Here is a 25,614-nt window from a genome sequence, read left to right on the forward strand (position 1 = left end):
TGGTGCAGCAGGTTAAAGCCCAGGCTTGCGGCACCAGCATCCCACAGGGGCACCAGTTCAACTCCTGGCTGCTCCACTTCCGATTCAGCTCCCTCTTCATGTGCCTGGGAAAGCAGCGGAGGACGACCCAAATCCTTGGGCCCCTGCTCCCTGCAAGAAGCTCCTGATTCCTGGCTTCGGATCAGCTCAGCTTGGGGAGTGAACCAGATGGAAGACCTCTCTCTCTCTTTCTCTCCCTCTCTCTATAACTCTTCAAATAAATAAAATAAATCTAAAAAAATAAAACAAAAACTGATGGCCCAAGTCTTTGGCCCTGCACCCGTGTGGGTGACCCAGGAGAATCTCCTGGCTCCTGGCTTCAGCATGGCCCACCACGGCCACTGCAGCCATCTCGCTCCCATTCTCTCTGCCTTTATATCTGCATACATCTCTGCCTTTCAAATAAATAAATCAATAAATTTTTTAAAAAATAGTTGAATATATTCATTTGTACTACATGAGATTCAACTTAATGCAGTGTCTTGGCAATTTACAGACTAATGCAAAGTTTTCATAAAATAGGTGAGTTTACTATACTATGAGACAGAATTCACATATAATTATTTGAACATTTACATGTCAGCAAGATATTTTACAAGGTTATACGTAGTCTATAATTTTAGTAATCCAAACATGCATTGTTTCAGAGAAGGAAAAAGAGTTTAGTTACTGAAGTATGTGCAATTGTTCAACATATTTGTGAACCCAGAAAAGGCAGCCAACAAAAATCATTTATTTAAAAGTGTTACTAATTCAAATAAAATCACTTTGTTTCAGTACTTTACCCATTGTTTCCTTTTTGACATTTATTCGTATCTATGGCCATACCACCCTGAATGTGCCCAATCTTGTTTGATCTAGGAAGCTAAGCAGGGTTGGGCCTGGTTAGTACTTGGATGGGAGACATTTAATCACATAACACTCTACAAGATGTAAAATTTTATACAAACATCCATCTATTTTCAAAAATATCCATCTATTTTCTGGATATTTTTCTCAGATTGTTTCTATAGCCTGTTAAGTTTTTATATATTTAATCCTGTCACCCACTTGGAAATCACTTTTTAAGTGAAGCATAAGGGCATGGTTCCAAAATAACTTCTCCCTGATGTCTTTTTTTTTTTTTGCTCCCTGATGTCTTAATACTGTAAAGAAATGAAGAATTATTTTCCTTATGGCTTTGCTACCATATCTGTACTTGTGTTAAGTACAAATTTAGGGGCTGGCGCTGTGGTGTAGTGGGTAAAGCTGCCACTTGCAGTGTCGGCATCCCATATGGGCATTGGTTCAAGACCCAGCTGCTTCACTTCCCATCCAGCTCTCTGCTATGGCCTGGGAAAACAGTAGAAGATGGCCCAAGTCCTTGGGCCCCTGCACCCACGTGGGAGACCCAGAAGAAGCTCCTGGCTCCTGGCTTTGGATCAGCACAGCTCTGGCCGTTGCAGCCAGCTAGGGAGTGAACCAGCGGACGGAAGACCTCTCTCTCTCTGCCTCTCCTCCTATCTCTGTGTAACTCTTTCAAAGTAAATAAATAAATCTTAAAAAAAAAAAAAAGTACAAATTCATAGGCGAGTTAGACTTCCACGGAAGTCTGTGTTCTCGTCTCCAGGATGTTCCCCCTAAGAGTCTAACTTCACCTGTCTGCTTCCCGCTCCGCTCTCATCTTTGATCGTCATTCTCTCCAAGTCTTCAGCGACTATCTCAGCCCTTCTATCGTTTCTCAGGCGGTTTAGGCCTTCACTTGCACTGGTCCATCAACCACCTCTACATGTATTTTCGACAGTTCTTGGACATCGCTGTACGTATTTATGCCATAGCCTCTATTACAGTTTGTAGTCTATCATGTTTTATAGTTAACAATGATAAAATTGTAAGTTCTACATTCCCAGGAATACCTAGTACAAAGCACTGGACAGAAAATGAGCTAGCAATGTTTCCCAGTAACATGCAGTAAGTTATTCTCCTTCTGCAGGTCTCTTTTCAGAATCAGAGCAGATGAAAGCCCCTCCACAGAGCGGCTCTGAGAGGATGCCGTGTCGAGTGCCAGTCAGCCTTGGTAAGGAGCCTTAACAATGATCCTGAGGGACAAACACATTCAGGAACTTCAGGGAAATGAAACCCAGGCAGGATACTTGTGAAAACGTATCTCGTGCAGAACACAGCAGCAAAATACAAGGCTTATAAAAGCACATATGCTTGTTATTTCCCTGACTTTAGTCTCATTTCATAAGTTCACTAAAAAACATCATTGGTAAAAAATTCAGGTGTTTTTCTGTTACATTAAATTGTTCTTTCTTTTGTGATAAATTTAATAATCATGTTGAATCCACCTAGTTAACATAAATTAACTGGAAAATGTGTGCAAATAATTGAAGAAGCTAACCTTGATTCCAAATTTTATACACACATCAGAAATATCACATGATCAGGAAAAAAGTTAATGTTTCAGTTAAGTGATTTGGAGAATAACACTGAGATAAGGCTTAAAATTTTTTGTCTAATAAAAAATACAGGCAAAACTGGTATTTCATTCAAAACACCTACTGAAACTAATAAAACTTTAAAAAAAAAAGAAAAAAAAAGGGTTGGGAAATTACAAACATAAAATCAGAGGAGACGCCACAGAGCGAGCGTGCGCTGCCAGCTTAGGGTTAGATGGCCACACTTGTGATACCTCCTGCATGTGGATCCCCAGTTAGCTTCTCCAAAGGATAGTCTGCCACTGGAAATCAAATAGGTGCATGCTTCAAGGGTTTACAAAGGTTAGTAGTTGAATAGAGATGCATACAAACATTATCTGAAAAACTGCAGAGAGTTAAGAAAAGATGCAGATGAAAACAAGAACAAAAAACCTTAGAGCTCCAAAAAGAGTGAAGCTGGTCCCGAAGTGCTGGCTTGACTGTCTGAAAGTTTATAAAAACAAAACCCACTGATTCAACAGTTCTTCATGCGAAAGGAATAAAATCCATACAATGTTATTAATACAATGTTCCAATTCTTACAATGTCTTCAAAAGACCTTAAATGTTTACCTTCAAGCTTGGTGTTTGGGTCTGATCAACTGTAAATCTCATTAGAATATTAAACTGAAGATCATTTGGAAAAGATTCTCTGAAATAAGAACAAAGCAAAAATAAACTCATTAAGCATTTTGAAAACTTAACAAAAACAACTGTCCTCCAAAAAAGCATGCACCAAGCAGATTCTGTGTGTCAAGAAGCCTACATGGTACAGTGCACAACAGACACACTCCCAGAATGAGAATATTTGAAAGTCATATCCAGTGTAGGATTAAAAAGCAACATGATCGTAAATAACAGCCTATCCTGCCTCCACCATAGATTCTATCAGAATAACAGTAAAAAGTTCAACATTCTCCAGATGTTTCCCCACACCTAAAATCTCAATTCTGGACTCATTTCAACTTAGTAAATACTTACCTGAAATAGGTCACTTCAATAATCTACACCAGAAAGCAGAATTATATCATTGGTTGAATATTTTAATATATTAAAAAATCTTTCAAAACTTAGAAAATACATTTACATTAAATCAAATGAAAGCTTCGGCTTTACCTTGCAGATCTATCTTAACAAAGATAAAATATCACCTTAAGTAATCAATATCAATAAATAAAATTTTTATAAAAGTATAGCGTTTGATCTAAGGAACAATGCTATACTAATTATACAATGTGAACTGGCAAAATTAATGATTTTTAAATAAAGCCCCTCCAGTCCAAATTGCTTTGGAAGAAATCAGAACTCCTAAAATTCAGAGACTAAATATTCCTGATTACTCTTGGGTGTACTTGAAACATATGAAGAAAATATTACCTGGTGACATCAAGGGCTTTCTGGACTTTTGCCTGAACAGACCCAAGCAAGTCAGCACCCATTTTTTTTAGTAGCTGTGTCAGCAGTACAAATAACCAATCTTGAAGATCATCCTTGTGGACTTGTATGAAATCCACTAGAGTCTCCAAAAACATGCTGAACACCTGCAGTTGATAGAGGAGAAAGGTGGGAAGAAAAGGAGGAAATATTGACCTCTCTGCTCTATCCCAAATGAAACAGAAAGGAGTACGGGAGTCAGAGGCACAGCGATTGGCAGCCAAGCGGAAAAACAGTCTTTCCTGCTTTGCCTTGGCTCTGTGATGCAGGAGCACATCTGAACTGCCATCCAGCTTCTGCAGACGTTCGACAATTAGCTATTCCATGCAGCATCACTTGGTAAAGAAACTTCGGCCATAATGGCTGGCACACCTAACGTTACCAACAATGCCAAAACTGGTTCTACTGAAATCCATTTTATTTGAAATGCAGGCAAAAGGACTCTTAATGGTTTAATGGATTCTCAGGGAGACTGGTAGTGAGTAAATTAGGATGACTACTGATAGCTAACCTAAAGTATAATTTACCTAACATAATGGAGTAATTACAGAATCCTCAGATTTATCAAAGTGAAAGTGTCACAAACTTCTATGGTATGAGACATACATTTATTAAAACTGCCCCCAAAATAATTAAATTTTTTTAAAAAATTTATTTGAAAGGCAGAGACACTCACACACACAGAGTGACAGAGAGACAGAGACAGACAGACAGACAAAGATCTTCCATGTGCTGGTTCGCCCCCCAGATGACCCTTTAATAGGGTGGGCTGCAGACCCACGTACTCGAGCCATCACCTGCTGACTCACAGGCTGCACTGGGAGAATGCTGGACTGGGAGCAGAGCAGCTGGCCTTTGAACCAGACACTGCAGTACGGGATGTGGGGGTTCCAGCAACAGCCTATCTGCGGCACTAAACATCTGTCCTTCTTTCCCTTCCAGTAACTGTACATGATCTGGAATAAGTAGAACTGTCACTAAAATAAATTCAGGATAAAAGTCTGAATCTAAATTTTAGTGATTTCCAAGAAGTCCTAGATAGCAGTCTATTAGTCTTCATTTCTATTGATGAGTTTTGTTTTTGGCTCCAATATAAATGTACTAGTCTAAAATTCTTACAAGGTGCAAAGTTCTCAAGGGTAAAGGGAAGTTAACATTCTAAGTGATGCAGCTCATTAAAATACTCATGACAAATAACATACAACAACATTGTATCTCTGTAAGAAATTTAAAACCATACTGCAAAATTTACTTATAGGCAAAGAGAAAACTCTCAAAGACCCCCAGTCATGCTGCATTATCAGAAAAATTACAGTCACAACAGATGATAAAAACTATGGTTTTACAAGGATTACTAAAAAGTGACTAGGCTGATCTGAGAATTAAGAGCTTTGCTTTCTGGGAGGGCACTGAGACACAATGGTTTAAGTTGCTCCTTGGGATTCCACACATTCTACACTGGGGTGCCTGGTTTGCACCCAGGCTACTCTGCACTTCTGATCTGCTCGCAATTCTGGGAAGCAGTACAGATGGCTCAAGTACATGGGTTCCTACCACATGTGTGGACACTTCCCTGGCTCCTGGCTTTGGCCTAGTCCAGGGCACTTATAATGAACCAGTGGATGGAAGGTTTCTGCTTTGTCTCTCTGTCACTTTGTCTTCAAATTAAAAAAAGAGCTTGCTTTCAATGTATATTTCTAAAATTTCCTTTATACAGTTATATATGAACTCCATATTTTCTCTTATATTAGAAATGAAAGGTTCTCTATTAGAATTACAACAAAGCTGTAACATTTGAATATGAGTTTAAAATACATATTTTAGCTACCTGCTTAAGATGCTCTGTATTCATCAAAGCACAAACTATGACTACTTTAAACTTTCCAGTACTCTCTGGTCCCTAGGCAGTAATTGCTTCAACACTGATTATACTCTTAGTCACCAATACAGAATCCTGGTCCACCCTGATCCTAACTGCTCCCATCAAACTTGGCTTCCCTTAGATTTCAACCATGGTTGGTGACTTCACTTAAACTGTTTGGCCTGGCCCAGAATATGAAGAAGCTTCACTAGACCTATCTAAAATGAATGAATGATCAATGTAATCATGTACTCACAGCTACCTGGCAAATCTGTACAGAGGTATACCAGAGTCAGCTTACATCTGCCTCGAGAATTGATTAATATTAAAATAATGCTATGAGGTATTTGGTGGCATTTTTTAAAAGATTTACTTATTCATTTTGAAAGTCAGAGTTAGAGAGAGAGAGAGACACACACACACACACACACACACACACACACACACACACAGATCTTCCATCAGCTAGTTCATTCCCCAGATGGCTGCAACTGTCAGGGCTGTGCCAAGACAAAGCCAGGAGCCAGGAACCCAAACACTTGGGCCATCTTCCACTGATTTGCCCAGGCCATTAGCAGGGAGCTGGGTCAGAAGTGGAGCAGCCAGGACACAAACTGGTGCCCATATGGGATGCCAGCATCTCAGGCAGTGGCTTCACCCACTATGCCGCAATGCCAGATCACATTGGTGGATTTAAAATCAGCCACGGCAGGAGTATTTACATCTCAGAAACTGGCAAACACTACAGATCAGAGATTTCTGTCTCCAAAACTGGCTTACCAGCACGCCACTCTCTTACTCTTTGGATACTTATTTCAACTCTTGCCTATTATCCTGAAGACTTCAATTTTGAACTTCCCTATATGAAAATCTATTAAAAAAAAAAAAAGAAAATCTATTTTATGGCCGGTGCTGCGGCTCACTTGGTTAATCCTCCACCTGTGGGTTCTAGTCCTCGTTGGGGCGCCAGATTCTGTCCCGGTTGTTCCTCCTCTAGTCCAGCTCTCTGCTGTGGCCCGGGAAGGCAGTGGAGGATGGCCCAGGTGCTTGGGCCCTGCACCCGCATGGGAGACCAGGAGGAAGCACCTGGCTCCTGGCTTTAGATCAATGCAGCGTGTCAGCTGTGGCAGCCATTTGGGGGGTGAACCAACAGACAGGAAGACCTTTCTCTTTCTCTCACTAACTCTGCCTGTTCAAAAAAAAAAAAAATAAAAAAAAAATTAAAAAAAAAAAGAAAGAAAGAAAATCTTTTACACAACATGGACATTAAGATGACTAAGTCAATGCTCTCATTTTGTGGACAAGTAAACAGAAAGCTAGCTAATTAGATGGCTTGCTCAATATTTCCCAGCTAGCCAGTGGCTGGATTAGGATTTAAAGCTAGACCACTTGGTTGCCAGTTGTGTTCTATCCATCTAACTTCATCTACTTTACTGTCACTCAACATGTCAGCCTCCATTGCCTTTTCCCTCAATCAGATTTCCTTTATACCTATTCTTCTAATAATCAATTCTCCAAGGCAGAGACAATGTTATTATTTTTTAAGGCTAAGCTAACTACTCTGCACCCTTGCTCTCTAAAGTATGATCGCCTCTATTACCTTTACTCTTTTACTCTCTCCCTAAGTCCTTTGCTTGCTGATGCAGAAGATAGCATCCCGGGCACTTCTAAAGCTTCCAACCTATTGCTCCCACCATTTATTTTCCAATTTTGATGTTTAATAGCTTTTTTCATAAATTCAGTATGCTTGGCTACTCTGTGGCTTAACAGTGCTCTCCTCATTTCCCCTCTGTCTTACTGCTAGGAATTCTAATTTGCATCTTCAAATGTCTTCATCTGGATTTTCCTCTTACCACAAGTTTGAGCTCCTTTTGACAAAGCTTCTCTGATAGATCACGTGAGGCTTCAGAATCCTTCTAAAATTTGTCTGCCACACCATTGTTGTAGGCACCAAACCTTACTGATCTCAGGTCTAGATTTATACAAGTCTTCTATAAATTTAAACATTTATACAAGAGTCTTTTGTACTTATTTTCCAGGAGCCTGGAAATCATTTACACAAAGGTAACTTATAAAAGTAAATATCCTAGGCTTTCCAAGCCATATAGTCACCACTGCAACTACTCAATTCTGCTACTGTAGCACAGTCACAGACACTATGTAAACAAATGAGCATGGCTGTGTTCCAATGTAACTCTTGAAAAAAAAAAAAAAAATAAAAAAAGTAACTGGGCAGATTTGGCCTGCAGCTGAGTCTGCCAATTCACACTTCTCTCTCACCATTAGATTATTGATTGATTGTTTCTTTTGAACAAAAACAAAATCCTTCCACATCCCTTCACTGTCTTTAGGACATCCCGATCACTTAGATAAAGTTCTACTCTCCTAACTGATGTTGCACTATTTGGCAACATAAACCTTTTATCCCTGATTTTCTACCTCCTCCCCCCCAGATCACTTATATACAGTATGTGATTCCTCTGAAGTCTTAGTCAAGAAGCTTCTTGGACAGCTTTAGATAATAACAATGGATCTTTTCCAATGCATAAACCATAGTGACACTAGCTACCTTGTATCACCAACTAGAATCAAGTTCAAAGTTATCACAGGCTAAGGACCCAGTAAAAAGTTGTTGAATAATTATAAGGATTTTCCCTTAAGTAAAACATCCCTGTAACTGACAGTCAGCTCTTTCTGCTCTGAGGATAAAGACATAAAGACTTTCACATCATTCTAGCCAAGATCAACTTCTTTTTCTTCCCAACAAACTTTCTGGCATCTCCCACTTCTTTTTCTGACCTCATACTAGCTTTTAGGAGGCCTTTTCTTCACATGCTGACTTTTCTAAAGCTCATGTTTTTGTTAAGATCTGAACTGCTATCTCCTTCAAGAACACTTCTCTGAGTGTCTTAAGTAGAAATTTCTTTTGGTTAAATAGAATCTGAATAAAAATCTAGACATGATTGACATATAGGACTGTACTAACAATTTTCAAAAGTACTTACATCCTACCAACAGTACCTGCTAAATGATCATATACATGTAACTATATATATATATATACACACACACATATATATATATACGTATCACCAAATGTGTTGGAAATTCTATGCAAATTTTCTCACTTGACTGCCTTATCACAAACAGCTCCTGTCAGATGTTAGTTATTTTCTTATTTCCTCACTTATGATTAAAGGAGAAAACTGGGAGTGGCTATGCTAATATAAATCTAGGGACAAATATTGTATTGCTTAAGACAAGTTAAACATCACCACAGGGGCTGGTGTCAGGGTGCAGCAGGTTAAGATGCTGCTTGCGAGGTGGGTATCCCATGTCAGAGCACTGGTTCGAGCCTTGACTGTTCTGTTTCTGATCTAGCTCCTTGCTAATGCACCAAGTACCTGGGTCCCAGCTACCCATCTGGGAGACACAGAACAGAGTTCTGGGTTCCTGGCTTTGGGGCTAGACCAGCCCTGGACATTTTGGCCAGTGGCGGGGGTGCACGGGATGCCAGTGGATCTAAGAATTTTAGCTGTCACTCTGCCTTTCAAATAAATAAATCAATCTCAAAAACATCAAATAAAAAAGAATCACCACAGTGGGTTAAGTTGTTTGGGATGCATCCAATCCACACAGGAGTGCCTGGTTTATCTCCTGGGTGCCCTGTGTGTCAAATCTAGCTTCCTGCTAATGCATACCCTGGGAAGCAGCAGGTGATGGTTCAGTACCTGGGTCCCGGCCACCCACGTGGGAAACCTGAATGAAATTCTGGGCTGCTGGTTTCCGCCTGGTCCAGGCCTGGCTATTGCAGGCATTTGGAGAATGAAAACAGAGGATGAAAGATCTTTGTCTCTCTCTCTCTCTGTTTCTGTGTCTCTGCCTTTCAAATAAAAATAAATAAATAAACAAATAAAACATTTAAAAAAAGAATCACTGTTCCATAATCTTCTGTTTGCTTTTATGGAATGCTACTAACAGTAAATTAGAAAGTTCACATGGAAAAGCAGGGGCTATATTTTTAGTAATTGTGAAACTTAGGAATGATTTTTTAAAAATTCAGTACACATATTATTCAATCGAATCAATTTATAACCTTACATATCTCAGCATTATAATTTTTGGGAAAACAATTACATTTTTGGGCAACTACAGTTAAGGCAGACTTTTCCTAAACTCACTTGTATCTTAGGTGTGCCAGTCATCAAATACAGAACAGAAGAACATAATCAAATTAGATTAATTAGTAGATTAAAAAGCACATCTCCAAACAGAATGACAGTTTGCATAACTGCAAATAGCATTTCGTGGATTGCAAAGGGTCCAACACTGCATGAGCTCTTCAGGAGAGAAAATAGAGAAAAAGGGTTAATTTCACAGTCATGCAGTAAAGTTAGGTTTCCAACAAATATTGAACCAACTTACTCTCTATTGAGAGTTCCAACACAGGGGACAGCATGCAAAAAGAAAAAAAGAAAAAAAAGAAAAACACACAAATTAGTCGCCATCAATGCAAAGTTCCTGTATGGAAGAAAAACACTTAGAAATAGAAAATAAAAGTGACAAATGTTTTTTAAGGTTTTATGATAAACTCAAAACAGTTTTTAAAACAAGAGTTAAATGAATAGAATGGGAAAAGAGCATACGATGATATTCCTGTGTTTCCCTTTCACCTCCTCGCCAAGGAAACTGAAGAACTGGAAATGAAAGCCCTTCTCCAGAGCCTGCTATCCGTGAGGCTCCACTTTTGGGAAGAACCTAAGATTCCAGATCCTCACTTCCATTTCTGCACAGTGCAACACCTGCTTCCAAACAGCACCGGGTGCCGCTTCACCTGTTCTTTTCCTATCTTTCCCTTCCCCTCGGAAGCAACACTTCACAACTTAAATGGTTTCTCTGAGGATTTGGAGCAATTACTATCATTTGGAGGTAAAAAGTAACTGGCTACACCACAACTTTTTAGTTTCTTCAGGTAAGATGTGTGTCACGGTCTCCTGATCCAAGGACTATAGGCGGTTGAGCTCCTAGGTGGTTTATCTGCTGTGTTTTAGCAGCCACAGATTAAGCAGGATTACAAAGACCATGAAATGTCCAGGTAAAGCACAAGGATCAGTGACGGAGGCTCTGTTTAAAGAGTTCCTTCAGAGTCAACGCAACGATGACACTGGACAGCTTTTGGCACTGGACAGGCTTACATTTGAGAGGCAAAAATGGGCCCAGAGGAGTAAAAAAAAAAAAAAACTGCCCTGAACCTCTCAATTTTTAAAACATTTAAGATACACAGTGCTTGTATGCTCTAAGCACTTCACAGGTATTAACCAATTTAATCATCACCATAATCCTATGAGGTGGGTATTCTTATTAACTGTTTTACAGATTAAGAAGCCAAATCATACACTGCTAAGAAGTGCTGGAGGCAGAATTTGAATCCAAGTTATCTGGCTCAACTATTTCATACTTGGTCTTACTATGTTGTACTGCCTCTCTAATGAAAACACTAAAAGACTTTAAATTATATACTGCTGCTCTATAGTCTAAAATTACTGTCATACATACATCATGGTTAGATCACTTATTGCTACAGTGGTACAGCTGGCCATCTACAGTGATGACTCAGATTCAACCAATCTTGGATCAAAAATATTCATAAAAAATTGTATATGTACTAAAAATGTAGACTTATTTTTCTTGTCATTATTCCCTAAAAATATAGTATAACAACTATCTATATAGCTTTTACATTGTATTAGGTATTATAAATAATCAGGAGATGATTTAATGAATATGGAAGGGTCTGTGTAGGTTATATACAAATACAAGGCACTTGAGCCCCGGTCTTTGTGATAGTCTTGCTGTGGATACTGAGGAACAACTATTCATCAAGCAAAAAGGCTTGTTTATCAAATTATAGACACCAAGTAACTTCAGCTTGCAAGCTGTATCTATCAATCATATCACCCCTATTCCAGAAAAGGTCTAGCATCTACTTCAACCGTTTTCACAAAGAGACTTTCTCCGGCCTTCCTTTTATGGGATGGCTTACTGTACACTACAGCATGTCGGATACTTTCAGAATCAAGGAAGTCAGCTACTATCCAAAGGTTATAAACACAGAGAATGAGATGCTGACTTCAGTCTCAAAGGACACGGGAAAACCACCAACCAATGCTCACAGTCTCCCAAACACAAAGGTAGCTTCATCTAGCTTTCATCCTGCGAGCTTTCAGGGCAGTTGCTGTTACAGAAAAGCTAATCCAATTCCAAGCAGAGATCTAACCCAGGCTTGAAGATGTGCTATCTGAGCTTAGGCCCAAGGAAGCTAAGCTGAGAAAGGGAGGTGTCCTGGATACCATACTTCAAGCTTATAGGAAAAAGTGCCGGTCCAGTTGGGGCTGGGTTGAAAGTGAGGAGGGAGGATCAGGGAGGAACAATGGGCTCTGTTTGGGCATTTCTGTGAGGGCAACGAGTAAACTAGCAGAGAAAACTGACTTTTCAAGCATGCAATTTGGTGAAGAACTGAGGGATGCGAGGTGTGGAGGGAATGCGACAGGCCAAACAGACCGTGCCCTGATTCCACAGCGAGAATGGGGACATTCAGAAGACTGAGTCAATGGATAAAGCCAAAATTCCCCACTTGAGCAACCAAAGGATAAGGGCATCATCTCATGAGTAAAAGCAATGAAGAGTAGTTTTGAGGCTGAAAATAACTAAGCGGCCAGTGATTATTTAACTAAGCACAGGAGAAAACCATGGTTTGGAAATACACATTTGGGAGCTATTAGGATAAGACGTACAACTGAAGCTTCAGAAAAAGATGGAGTGAAAGAAGAGGCGCAGGGCAAGACACAACACTAACATCAGGAAAACAAGCAGAGAAATCCGAGTTAGAAGAAGTGAAAGAAATGGGGTAAGGGAATACCACCAGCGCACGTTTCCTTGTTTACCACAACACACTCCTCAAAACGCGAAGAGACACACTGAGTAAAGAAATTCACAATGAGGACAGTCAGCAAAACAGAATTCACCAAACATTCCCGACAATCAAGCAGGAGGGGAACGGCTGATGTTGCGCTTGCTGGCTGCAGGCAGCACAGGGGCACCCACTTGATGGTTTATACTCTCCTGGTCAGCTCAGCATCTAGGAAGTGCTGGGCCAGGAGATGGGGGAGGCAAGCATGGATGGGAGTTTTGAGAGAATGTTTTCAACACGCGGATGGGGGACAGAAGAGACAACTGAAAGGAGGAGAGCACTGGGCAAGCCTGAGCTCTTAGACAAAGCACAGATCGGAGTGCAGACTGGCAGGCAGACGCCGTGCTGTGCGATCCCCGCCACTCCTTCCCTCGGACACTCCCACACTTCAACCCACGGCATGCGCTGCCAGAGTCCAGGCTCCTGAACGTGTTTCTATTTCGTGTCAATGGCAGAGTCCATCATATAGAGTAATTGTCAGCAGACTATGGCTTGCAAGCTAAGAATGATTTTGACAATTTTAAACATCTTAAATTTTATAAATTAAAAAATAACCAAGACCAGTGACACATGAAAATTACATGGACATTCAAATTAAATTTTTCTTGCAACAAAATCAGTCATTTTGTACTGACTGTCCACTCTGGATGCTTTTGTGCTGTAACAACAGAGTTAAGCAGTCAGAAGAGAGAGACCACTAGCCTGCAAAGCCATAAATATCACAGAATACAATGGCTGACCCCTGATGTACGACAGAATTGCTTGTGAAAAGACAAGACAAGAGAAGCACATATCGAGTCGTGTGATCCCGAAGATGACTTGTTGGTACCTTATAAAGATACTTAAGTAAGGAGAGGCATATCTGTCATTTTAATATCAGGACATAATGCAAAACTCAAATCAAACCTTGGCATTTTAAACTCAGCATAGTATGGTAACATGTCCAGTGTATTCTTAACTAATTACATTATTGACAGAATCTCTGATGGAGTCAGCAAACAAAAACCAAATAAAACAAACAGGAATTTTCAGTTACATTTGTCTTGACTGAACTGACTGAAAAACCAAAAATCAAAACATACCAATAAAACCAGATGGGTCAATAAAAAAATTATGTTGTTATAAAACCCTAAGAAAAAACCCAAAAAGTCATCTTCCTGATTCAATTTTAGGAGCAGTATATTTGGTTTTCTACATCCATCAGGGAGGCCAATCATTTGCCCTCAGTTCAGTTCCTTTACCCATGTCAGATTCAGCTTCCTATTTAATGTTTTAAAAATTGCTTCTGTTTACCACTGCATAGATCCCACAATCAATTAAATTGCATTATTGTCCTAACAAAAGGTCAGAAATGATGATTTCAAGAAATAATCTGACTGCAGTCTAATACCTTCTACTAGGAAAGCTATATCACTGAAGATGATTAATAACTGTATTTTTCAAAGCCAAACAGACTATTAATAAAAACAGCATTTAATAATACAGCCTGAGAAGATAAGTGTGTTGTTTCTTGGCTTATATTGCCAACTAAAAATATCTAAAATTAGTTTATTCAGAATTTACAGAAATTCTGCAAAGCAAGATCTTCAGTTGTAACTGGTGATAGGAATTTCAATATAAGTGATAAAGTTAACTATATATTGAACCTGAAACAAGCTGGTTACCAAATGTATTTTCATCTTTGACTTTTAATGGGATCTTTCATTCTTAGATAAGATAAATGCATATTCTGACATAGGATAACCTTTGGAAAACACTTTTTTAAAGTATAAGCAATTTATTTAAGTAATTAATTCTACATCCCACTGAATTTAAATCTTTAGCTGGATTTCAGTTTATGCATAAGATGGGATTTTAAATAATGTTTTAAGTAATGAAAATACTGAAAATAGAAAAAAATGAGGACATGATATGTGTAACAGTAAGTGAAGACAATAAAAAAAATGAGGTGAAATTCGTTAATATTTTTCTTATAATTTCCTTGCCACATCCCCCTCTCTCTCAGGTTAGAAATTCTTCTGTAGACACCTGGTGTCCTAAAGGAAGATACCTGAGAAAGTTTTACCACTGTCAAGCATACTGCTGGAAAGAGAATATGTGAGTACATTTCTAACAGTACCAAGTATCAAGGTAAACCAAAATTTCACAATACACATGCAGATTACCCATAAGCACACAATCGAACACATCTTAACATTAAAAACTGAACAAATATCTGAACAATTTTACTGAGTATTTTATTGCATGAAGCTTTTCCTTTTTTATATTCCTACCAAAATTTGGCTACAGTCATTTTCTGGGCTTTTGTGTTACTTAATGGTCATTTTTTTCTACAAGACTCTTCTTTCAGGATAATATATTTAAATGATCATTGTAACAATCAGGAACCAAATAAGATGTCAGAAACTTCTTTCAACTTACCCCGATTATGTCCTTCAAATAGTAAAATATCATTAGTAACAAAATACACCAATCTTTAATAAATTACATAAGAACCATGCTTGTAATTGCACCTTTCAGTTTCAGTCTTAGACAATCTTTTATTTGAAAAACACAAAAGTTTACTGAAGTTTTGAAATTATGTATGACACCACTCAATTTTAATTTTTTAAAAAGAATGCTGTGATTTTAATTATGTTCCAAAATATTATGAAAATTTTTACAGTATTCTGCTATTTTACTTTTTTTGGAAGAGTAATATACAACGACATCCTACAGGAATAAATAATCTTAAATACTAAAACATACCTTGCCATGAGGATCAGCAAACATTCTTGTGAAAATTTCACATAATCTTTTCAGTTCAACTCGGCTGCCAAAATAATGAAGTGGCTGATTAATATCTTGCTGTAGAAAGAAGTCATTCAAAAGTAACCTTGCTCATATATAATTAAATTTCTTAACAAAAAACCAGGTTTTTAAAAAACCCTCACAATTGAGAGATTTTGGATTTAATCGTCAAGGCTAAATAAAGTTACAAAATGCAACAATTCTGCTATAACCAACATTATCTTAGCAACTGACAGTTATGAAAAGAAATATAATTATCAACTCGCAATGAATCAGAGACCTAAATCTAAGACACAAAACCACCAAATTAGTATAGGAAAACATGGGGGAAACACTGTAGGGCACTGGTGTAGGCACAGATGTCTTGGATAAGACCTCAGCAGTGTGGACAGACAAAAACAGACAAATGGGATTACATCAAGCTAAGGAGCTTCTGGATGGCAAAGCAAACACTCAGCAAAGCAGAGAGGCAACTGGCAGAATGGGGAAAATATTTTCAAATTATACATTTCTTTTTTCTATAGATTTGTTTCGACAGGCAGAGTGAGACAGTGAGAGAGAGACAGAGAGAAAGGTCTTCCTTTTTCCGTTGGTTCACCCCCCCCAAGTGGCCACCCCGGCTGATGTGTTGCAGCCAGCGTGCTGCGCTGATCTGAAGCCAGGAGCCAGGTGCTTCCTCCTGGTCTCCCATGCGGGTGCAGGGCCCAAGCACTTGGGCCATCCTCCACTGCCTTCCTGGGCCACAGCAGAGAGCTGGACTGGAAGAGAAGCAACCAGGACAGAATCTGGCACCCCAACTGGGCCTAGAACCCGGGGTGCTGGCGCCTCAGGCGGAGGATTAGCCTAGTGAGCCACGGCGCCGGCCTTCAAATTATACATTTGATAAAGGATTAATATCCAGGATATATAATGAGCTCAAGAAACTCAACAACAAGAAAACAAAGAATATAGTTAAGAAATGGGCTAGGTTTGTGTTGTGGTGTAGCAGATAAAGCCAACACCTGTGACACCAGCATCTCATAAGGGTGCTGGTTGGCGTGCTGGCTGCTCCTTCCCTCCCCCCTAGCACCTCTCCCTCTCTTTCCGTAAACTCTTTAAAATAAATAAATAAATATTAAAAAAAAAAGACAAATAAATGGACTAAGTATATGAGCAGATATTGTTCAAAGGATGAAATACAAACGGCCAACAAACACATGAAAAGATGCTCGGGATCACTAGCCATCATGGAAAAGCAAATAAAAACCACAATAAGATCTCACCTCACCCCATTTAGAATGGCCATCAGCCAAAAAATTAAATAATTGCAAATGCTAGTGAGGATGTAGGGGAAAAGGTACCCTGATCCACTGCTGGTGGGAATATAAACCATTACAACCATTATGAAGACAGTACGGGGAATCCTCAGAAATCTGAAAACAGATCAAACCCTTTGACCACTCCACTCCTGGAAATTTACCCAAAGGATATGAAATCAGCATATAAAAGAGTTATCTGTACCCTCATGCTTATAGCAACTCAACTCACAATAGCTAAGACGGAATCAAAGCAGATGTCCATCAACTGATGGCTGGATAAAGAAATTATGATATATACATGTATGATGGAACACTACTCAGCTATAAAAAAAATGAAATCATGTCTTTCACAACAACATGGATGCAACTGGAGACCACTATGCTTAATGAAATAAGCCAGTTCCAAAAAGACAAATACGGTTTCTCTGATTTGTGGTAACTAATGGGCAAAACTGACATTTTGAGATTTGATAGCACTTCTCTATACTCCTGAGGAACAGTGATTTTTCTACTTACTACTTGATCAGTTTATTTAGTGGAGGGTTAAGCTCATGACTATAAAAAACCTGAAAGCATGACATCATAAAAACTGAAAGAAAAAGAGGAAAAGGGGGCCAGCGCTGCGGCGCAGCGGGTTAAAACCCTGGCCTGAAGCACCAGCATCCCATGTGGGTGCCGGTTTGAGTTCCAGCTGCTCCTCTTCTGATCCAGCTCTCTGCTGTGGCCTTGGAAAGCAACAGAAGATGGCCCAAGTCCTTGGGCCCCTGCACCCGCATGGGAGACCCAGAAGAAGCTCCTGGCTTCGGAATGGCGCAGTTCTGGCTATTGTGGCCATTTGGGGAGTGAACCAGCAGATGGAAGACCTCTCTCTCTCTCTGTCTCTACCTCTCTCTGTAACTCTGTGTTTCAAATAGATAAAATAAATCTTTAAAAAAAAAAATAAGAAGGAAGGAAGGTGGCATTGAGGGTAGGGTGAGAAATATTATGCTCTTAAAACTGTATATATGAAACACATGTAATCTGTTCCTTTTTTATAAATAAAAAAAGAAACATAATTTCATCAATGAAGCATGCTCGGAAATTATACTGAAGACATTACCAGCAAATGAATCTTACCCTGAATTCTGCTACTTAGGAGCTAACACCTTTCTAAGCTACGCCTACTCCCTCGCTACTGAAAATGATACACTGGGTCTAACATCAACTAATCTCGATGGGGCTGGGAAGAATAGTATAATGATCTAGGTGCTGTGACTCATGAAGTATGACAGGCATACGTGAAAATACACTGGGTACTACACAAATATTTATTAAATTATATAGATCTAATACTTTCAAGAATAAATACCCCGATTCCACAGGTTATCAAGTAACATCTAATCTTACGAAATATCTGATGTTAGATTCTTAAAGGGGTCAAATACAAAGGTTTAAAAGATTACATAGACAAGGACAATGAAGGATGCAGAAGAAAAAAGCAAGTTAAAGCCATTTGGAATGGAAAAATATCAGACTCAAAAATCGAAATAATTTCTGTCCTTAGAGAAATTCACTCCAATTTCTCTTCATATTTTGCTACAATTTACACATTAAAGGAACACTAAGAATATGCCTTCATTTCTGAATAAGCATAAACACTCCTTCCTTTCACTGGAACACTTAACCTATCAGAAATAAATTTTAATAAACTTGTCAGCTTTAATAGCATGTACATTTTATTATTCTAAAATCAATAGTATTTTTATTTAAAAGGATACTTTTGTGGATAAAAGTATTCTTTTAAAATATTTCAAAAAATACAAGTGAAATACAAAATTTTTTAGTAAAATATAGCATAGATGGTCCTACAGGACTGAGGCTTGGGAAAAATACTTTGATGCAACCTTCTGAATTCGAGACAAATCTGCTTCTGTCTTAGTGTCTCTAAAGTATTATAGAAACAAAGTCAAGCTAAAAATTGCTAGGCTGACAGGACAATCATTCTAAGACAACACATCTCACCTTAAGGTTCTCTGATTTTTTAACAAGTTCTGCAGGCCCAGGAGTCCTTCCTTCCTTTCTGACCAATTGGAACTAGCACATCTATTAAGGACTTCTGCGACATCTTCTGTCTGCCTCATATATGTAGGAATACTACCATTTCGAGAACTATACGAGCGTTCTGAACAAGCACTAGACGCATCGCTGTTGGCATCATCATCAGAATGCATCCCATATGATTCATATCTTCTTCGAGCAGGTTTTTTCTGTTATACATAAAGAATCGCATTAGCAGTAGCGAAGAATAGACTAGTATTTTGCAACATCTACTCACCACAAAACAACTGATTTTTGTTTTCAAATCAATGCAAAGCATGCTGCTAATCATTATAATAATAATAATAAGTGTCAATATTTAGTTATTCTTCAGAAAAATGTCTTTAAACAGCAGTAGAAGACGAACTATTCTCTAACTATGAGAAGCAGCAGAAACAGAAGCTAAGCTATGTGAAGTGGGAAGCACTCCAAATGTGGAGTTTTCTCTTTCTCCTTTTCATGGAAAACCAAGTAAATGAACAGAAGCTACAGGACGGTATTTGAAAAGTCCATTAAAAAATACAAGAGTCTGCCTTATGGCTTTAAGAGCCATATTCATTCTCAAAACAACAACAAAAGGAATTAAAAGACAACACACATTTCTCATAAGCTTTCTGAAGACCCAGGGTAAGAAGCAAACATTACCTTCTTAATGGAGTAGTACAATGGATCATAAAAATGCATTTTCTCCCCTACAAAGAGTTCTATTATCCTCTTATCCTCTCTACCTCCAGTTTGCTACCTTCCTTTCAAATCCACTACTACCTCTCTTGCTAACCTTCCTTCCCTTGTACCCAACCCACAAGTCTCCTAGAGGACTAAAACACAAAGAATGATGAGAAACTGCTTTGTTTACTGTTATTTTTAGACACTTATTTATAGGGGAGAGCTTCACACTTCTCTCAATGTGTATACAAAGGTGCTTCAAAAAGTTTGTGGAAAATAGAATTAAAAGACAAGTTTATTTTGATGATAAAAACTTTGAAATCCATGCATTGTTTTTCATAATATACATTTTCTACAAACTTTTTTGAAGACCTTTTGTACATCACTGATACCACTAAATATGAGAAAGCAAAGATTCCTGCTATTTCTTTACATGTTAACACTTAATATATATAACTGCCAATTATACTTTGCATATTAAAAGTGAAATGAGAAGATAAATAGCTTATTTAAGATTTCCTTGAAAGCGTTAGAATCAAATCTTTATGTAATCTAATATATGAATTTTGGTTGATAAGTGGTAACGATAATTCTATTAAACATTTTTGTCACAACAGTTTAAAATATTTCCTAGTGGCTTTAAGTTCTCCAAAGTCTAAAATCTAAAAGAAATGTGACTTAAACTGAACTCAAAAGAGTTTATAATGACATTTCCATCACTAAATGACTCATATTGATTTAGAAATATCAACATAATTTAGAATGGCATTACTGTGATATTTTCCTGTACTGGGTTCCAGGACAAATTTTATAGACATTAGTGTGAATTTCCTCATCTCATTTTGCATTAAGTAGTCAGGGTGAAAGAATTAGCACTCTCCTAATATGCTCTATTCAAGAGGCATCTCCCTCTTCATAATCTTAATTATAGAAAAATAGATGTAAGTCTAAGGGATTTATTACTTCCACTTTAATTTTTTATAGAAGACCATCTGTTAAATTGATGAAGCAAAAAAAAAGTTACGGTATCATAAGATGTCAGAAAATAGTGATGTCTATACCTTAGTCCGTATGTCTCCTAAGAGCTGAGAGCAGTAAATTTTTAAAGAGAAAAATTGAAAATAATGAAGAACATTTTGCTAAATAGCACAGTGAAGTAGGCATTAACAATGCCAATGATCAGAAACATTAAGTTTTTAACATATAGATACAAAAGAACTGCTTATTAGCAGGCTATATCTTTAATCTTGTCAGTATCCTTTAATTCAAAGAGAAATATCTAGGCTATAAAAATAGATAATTTTCCCAAAGAAACTCAAAGGTTCTTCCTAATTGGATCATTCTTGACAATTCCAGAGTTAATTAATCTTACTTCTATGATCTTCCCCAGGTCCAAACTAGGCTTAATAGTTAGAACGTATTTTCCTAAAAATTGACAGTTGTAAATGGAGTATCTATGTTATGCACATAATGGAAGCAGACAGAATTATCGGGATTCAGATTTTAGACTTGGCGACTATATATATTCCTCATATAATTAAAATACACCATCTTCATATAATAACAGCTCATTTAATAAAATTTATGCACATGGAATTTAAACGATCATTTAAAAAATTAGAAAATATGATTTGGGAAATCAATGAGGAATAGTAAATTGATAGTGATGAGGAATAGTAAATTAAAACACTGGATTGACTTAATAGCATCAGAAGACGTCATCAATATACCTCATGCCCAGGAGAACAAAGTCCCTACCCAGGTGGCTGAGGTAAAGGGAAAAGTTCAGCACATATAGACTGTTAAAATAGAGCTATCCACTGTGATAATATTCAATGTTACAGCAACTACTAATAAATATTTTAAAATATTTCCAAATCTATGTAGCAAAGATCATATCTCAACACTAATTAAGACGTGATACAGTTTCAGAAGCAAAACTATATTTTTTAGTTCAAAACAAAGACGAGACCATTTATAAGGTCTGCTTAAGAAACTGAGTAAATGCTTCTCAAAGACAGGATAAATAAAATAATTTGAAAGAAGTGTCATACCAAATTGACTTGAGAAATTAGCAAAAGCCAGTTATAGACATTGTTTCAAATGATACTTCTTCCATAATTTTAAGAAAACAACACTGATAATATGTACAGGACTCTTGACAAAATATAAATCTGCACCTTGTTTTTACCCTCACTCTTTAATGTGCCAGTTATAAAGAATCAAGAAGGCACCTTAATTTTAATTTGTACTTTCTCTCAGCTCGGAAAATATGGCTAACCAAAATGGGACCCCAAATTAAAACAAATAATAAATACTCAAGGCTAAGCTAGCATTGAAATCAAATTCTTGGAAGTGTATATATTTATACGCTAATCTATCTGCCCTTACATTCAGTATACTGCAGCGTATAAAATACATTAACATATAAAATACTGACACCGTGTCAGTACTATTGGCCCTGGGTTAAAATTCTGAATTAATCAAGATCAAGAATTAATTATTCTGCTCTGCTCTTCACATTGTCCACATTTTATACTCTTGTATCTACCTCACAAGCATTCTCACATTTCGTTTCCTCCATGGTGGACTAGTTCACTCACTAGTATCCTAACTGGAAGGCCCACAATGATAAGAAACGGAGAAGAGTACCAAGGCATCTGCTACTGCCTCCTCCACGTCGGAACCAGTGTTCAGGACTCGCATGGCACTGACAGAGGATGACAGTCGGCTTGATTGGCTGATCCCATACCCCGGACCTAATTCATCAAAAGAAGGAATATAGCTTTGAGACAGCCACAAAAGTAAAAGTGTCAATTTGGGATATTTTAAGATCTTTAAGGGAGGGGGAAAAAAAACCAATGGGGCAAAGCATTTTAAAAGCAATATTGTATTTTCTGGGCACATTCAGTTTTTGGCCAAATAGAAGAGTAGAGGCAATTAAAATTACTGACAAGGTGGAAAATAAATTTAAAGAATAGGAACAATTTATGACCACTAAAAAGCAGGGCTTGCAGATAAGAGTTTACAAATCTACAGCCCTGTAATTATTCCAGTCTATCAGTTCAGACACATTTCATCTTACGGGTAATTCACAGAGGAACTCAGAAACAAAGGTCAATTTTCAAAAAATAAGTTAGGAAGATCAATGAATCCACACCAGGAATTTACAAGGGAAAAAGGCTCCAATTATTGTCTCCTCTCCTTCAAGACAGGTTGATGTCATTGCATAACTAAGACAGATCATTTGATATCTATTATGTGCCCAACATTCCAAAGTATGTCCAGACAAGCCAGAGATGAATTCTCCCCCTCAACTGCTTTCTACACCATCATTTACGATTAAAACACTTCATCCACCATTTTGGTTTTTTTTTTTAAACATATATACAAAGATGAAATACATAACAGAACATAAAACAATTCTATAGTCTAAAATGACATAACAGGTTATATAAAATAAAAATTTCCATGTGCCAGTGAGAAAAAGGCTCAGTAAGGATACTAAGGGGAAAAATTACTTGGGAAGAAAAAACAAATTAAATAAACAAGAACCAACTTAAAAGATGAACATCCTTCAATGGGAACTGAAAAGGACAGAATCCGACACAGTAATGAGCGTGTACTCATCCTTCACCTGCGGCCCCGCACACGTCGGGGGCGTAGAGGGCACCAGTGGATCTGGAATGGTGTCTGGAGGCTGCAATAACAGGACCATACAAACCTCATCTAGTACCACGGCAACAAGCAGGTGGCAGCACTACCGTCAGGCAAGGAGAGCGAGCTGCCACCGGTGTAACTTTTAACAGTTGACGGTCAGGATATCGCCACATACGGCAACTAAAGATTAGCTCTGCATCATCATCCCTAACACACAGACACAACTCACACCTAAGTGGACAGACACAGGCCTGCAGGAGACCCAAAGAAAAAAAAGGGGAGGCAAATAGTCAAATGGAAGGAAATGTCAAAAGTACAGGCATGAAACAAAAAACAAACATTGTGGTTAAAAAAAAAACCACTATGGTAACTAGTGACTAATAATCATCTTATCTTCTTTGACCCCATACCCAGCGAGACACTATTCCAGTTTACTGGTGGTGCTATGGTCTAATGTTTATGTACGCCCCCACACTCCCATTGACATATTAAAATCCTAATCCCCAAGCTGATGGCATCAGAGGCGGAGACCTTGAGATCACTGCCCCCACAAAAGACTCCAGGGAGCCAGTTGGTCCTTCTACCAGGTGAGGTCACAGGGAGAATCATCTGAGAACCATGAACCAGGCCCTCATCAGTCAATCTGCTGGCACCTTGATCTGGGGCTTCCTAGCCTCGAAATATGAGAAACAAATGTCTGTCATTTCTAAGTAGGCAGCCCACTGTCTTTCATCAAAGAAGCCTGAATGAAGTAGATGGGGGAACTATAAAAGCATAAAGAGAAGTTAATTGATTTGATCAAAGTCACAAAACTTGGGATACACCTTAATATATGTACTTTTTCAAGGCCTCTGGTCTTCAACAGAACATATACCACTCAACATTGTTTAAGAGATAACATACCTGATTTGGATAACAAGCATTTTTTCCTAATGGAACACAGAACATAAGTTCTGCACTAAGTAGACGATTTAAATATCAAAGCATATATGACTACAAAAATATTTTAACAAAAAACCTAGACGTTTGAGATATTGCTCTGTATATTATGCTAGAATCTAAATTTAGCATATGCTGTACTTTAGATTTAAAATCCATTTCACAATACCATAAAGTCAATCTTTCTCATATATAGAATAGTCAGAAATATGTATTTTAACATGCTATGAACTACAGTATTTTAGAAGTTACTCTTCCTCAGATTAATAATTAGAGCAACTTAAATTCTTTTAAAACTATGAATCACTCTTTCCTTTGTTACAGGACAACTATATGAACAAGAAAATGATAAAAAAAAGTTTGAGAGAAAGAAGGATTTAATAGAATGTTTATATAACAAAATGTTTAATTAGCTCTGAAAGGTGACTGCTTTATAACATATATAATAGATAGCTAATTTTAATTTTAATTTTACCAACAGAATCAATTGCTAAGACGGTGAGAAAGAGTTGAGCATGTCTGGAAATGCCCGGGAGATAAAAAATTCTGCAAAACATCACGGAACCGTTATCTGTGTTTGGAGATAACAGGCAAGAGGCGCCACTGCTGTGTTTTTAACAAAGTAAATCTTTTTCTTGAAATAAATGTAAAGGAAGAGTATAAGTTTCAGAGAAGTTCAACTTTGCCTTTTTTTTAGGCCCCTACCCTTGCCTTGTGATACAAGTGAAAGCACAATGAGCTTCAGGATTCGCTGCTAAATACCAATATTCACAGTCAGACAACGGAAAGAGCTCTCCAAGTAAGAAACACAGCAAGGACTGCAGAATGCAGTGCAAGTGGTAAGGAAAACACACTCCATGGGAACACTTCACCCCAGAGCCAAACATGTAGTGTCCATGTGTAAATGTAAGGGCTGTTAAAACACCAATTCTCTGGCTGGTGGTGTGGCACAGCAGGTAAAGCCAATGCCAGCATCAACCATATGGGCACCAGTTTGATGCAAGCTGCTCCACTTCAGATCTAGCTCCCGCTAACATGCCTGGCAAAGCAGCATAGCTGATCTAGGTCCTTAGAACCCTGCCACCCACGTTGGAGACTTGGAAGAAGCTCCTGGCTCTTAGCTTCGGCCTGGTCCAACCCTGGCTGTTATGACAATTTGGGGAGTGAACCAGCAGATGGAAAAATCTCTCTCTCTCCTTCTTTCTCTGTAACTCTGCCTTTCAAACAAACACATAACTTTTTTTTTTTTTTTTTTAAGATTTATTTATTTACCTGAAAGAGTTACAGAGAGGCAGAGGCAGAGGTAGAGAGAGGTCCTCTATCTGCTGGCTCACTTCCCAGATGGCCGCCAAAGGCCAGACCTGTGCTGATCCAAAGCCAGCAGCCAGGGCTTCCTCTGGGTCTCCCATGCGGGTGCAGGGGC

General features: G+C 38.2%; 1 protein-coding gene across 50 annotated transcripts in view; it reads right to left on the bottom strand.

Annotated features, from left to right (window-relative positions):
* The window catches only part of CLASP2 (cytoplasmic linker associated protein 2), a 207,835-nt gene that overhangs the window by 39,240 nt on the left and 142,981 nt on the right, over positions 1-25,614 (bottom strand). For 12 of the 50 annotated variants that reach the window (XM_089331262.1, XM_089331258.1, XM_051818550.3 and 9 more), the window contains 8 exons: positions 23,230-23,292; positions 22,245-22,351; positions 20,654-20,677; positions 18,852-19,096; positions 15,511-15,574; positions 3,875-4,038; positions 3,071-3,149; positions 2,892-2,942 (listed from right to left, as the gene is read on the bottom strand). In XM_089331262.1, the coding sequence (XP_089187388.1) occupies positions 2,892-2,942; positions 3,071-3,149; positions 3,875-4,038; positions 15,511-15,574; positions 18,852-19,096; positions 20,654-20,677; positions 22,245-22,351; positions 23,230-23,292 (797 nt within the window). The remainder of the gene's footprint in view (positions 1-2,891; positions 2,943-3,070; positions 3,150-3,874; positions 4,039-15,510; positions 15,575-18,851; positions 19,097-20,653; positions 20,678-22,244; positions 22,352-23,229; positions 23,293-25,614) is intronic. The other 38 variants (XM_051818584.3, XM_089331279.1, XM_089331271.1 and 35 more) reach the window with 7 other exon arrangements.

This window comes from Oryctolagus cuniculus, chromosome 4 (genome assembly GCF_051225735.1).
Source record: "Oryctolagus cuniculus isolate XC-2025 breed Fujian yellow rabbit chromosome 4, ASM5122573v1, whole genome shotgun sequence".
Taxonomy (NCBI): domain Eukaryota; kingdom Metazoa; phylum Chordata; class Mammalia; order Lagomorpha; family Leporidae; genus Oryctolagus; species Oryctolagus cuniculus.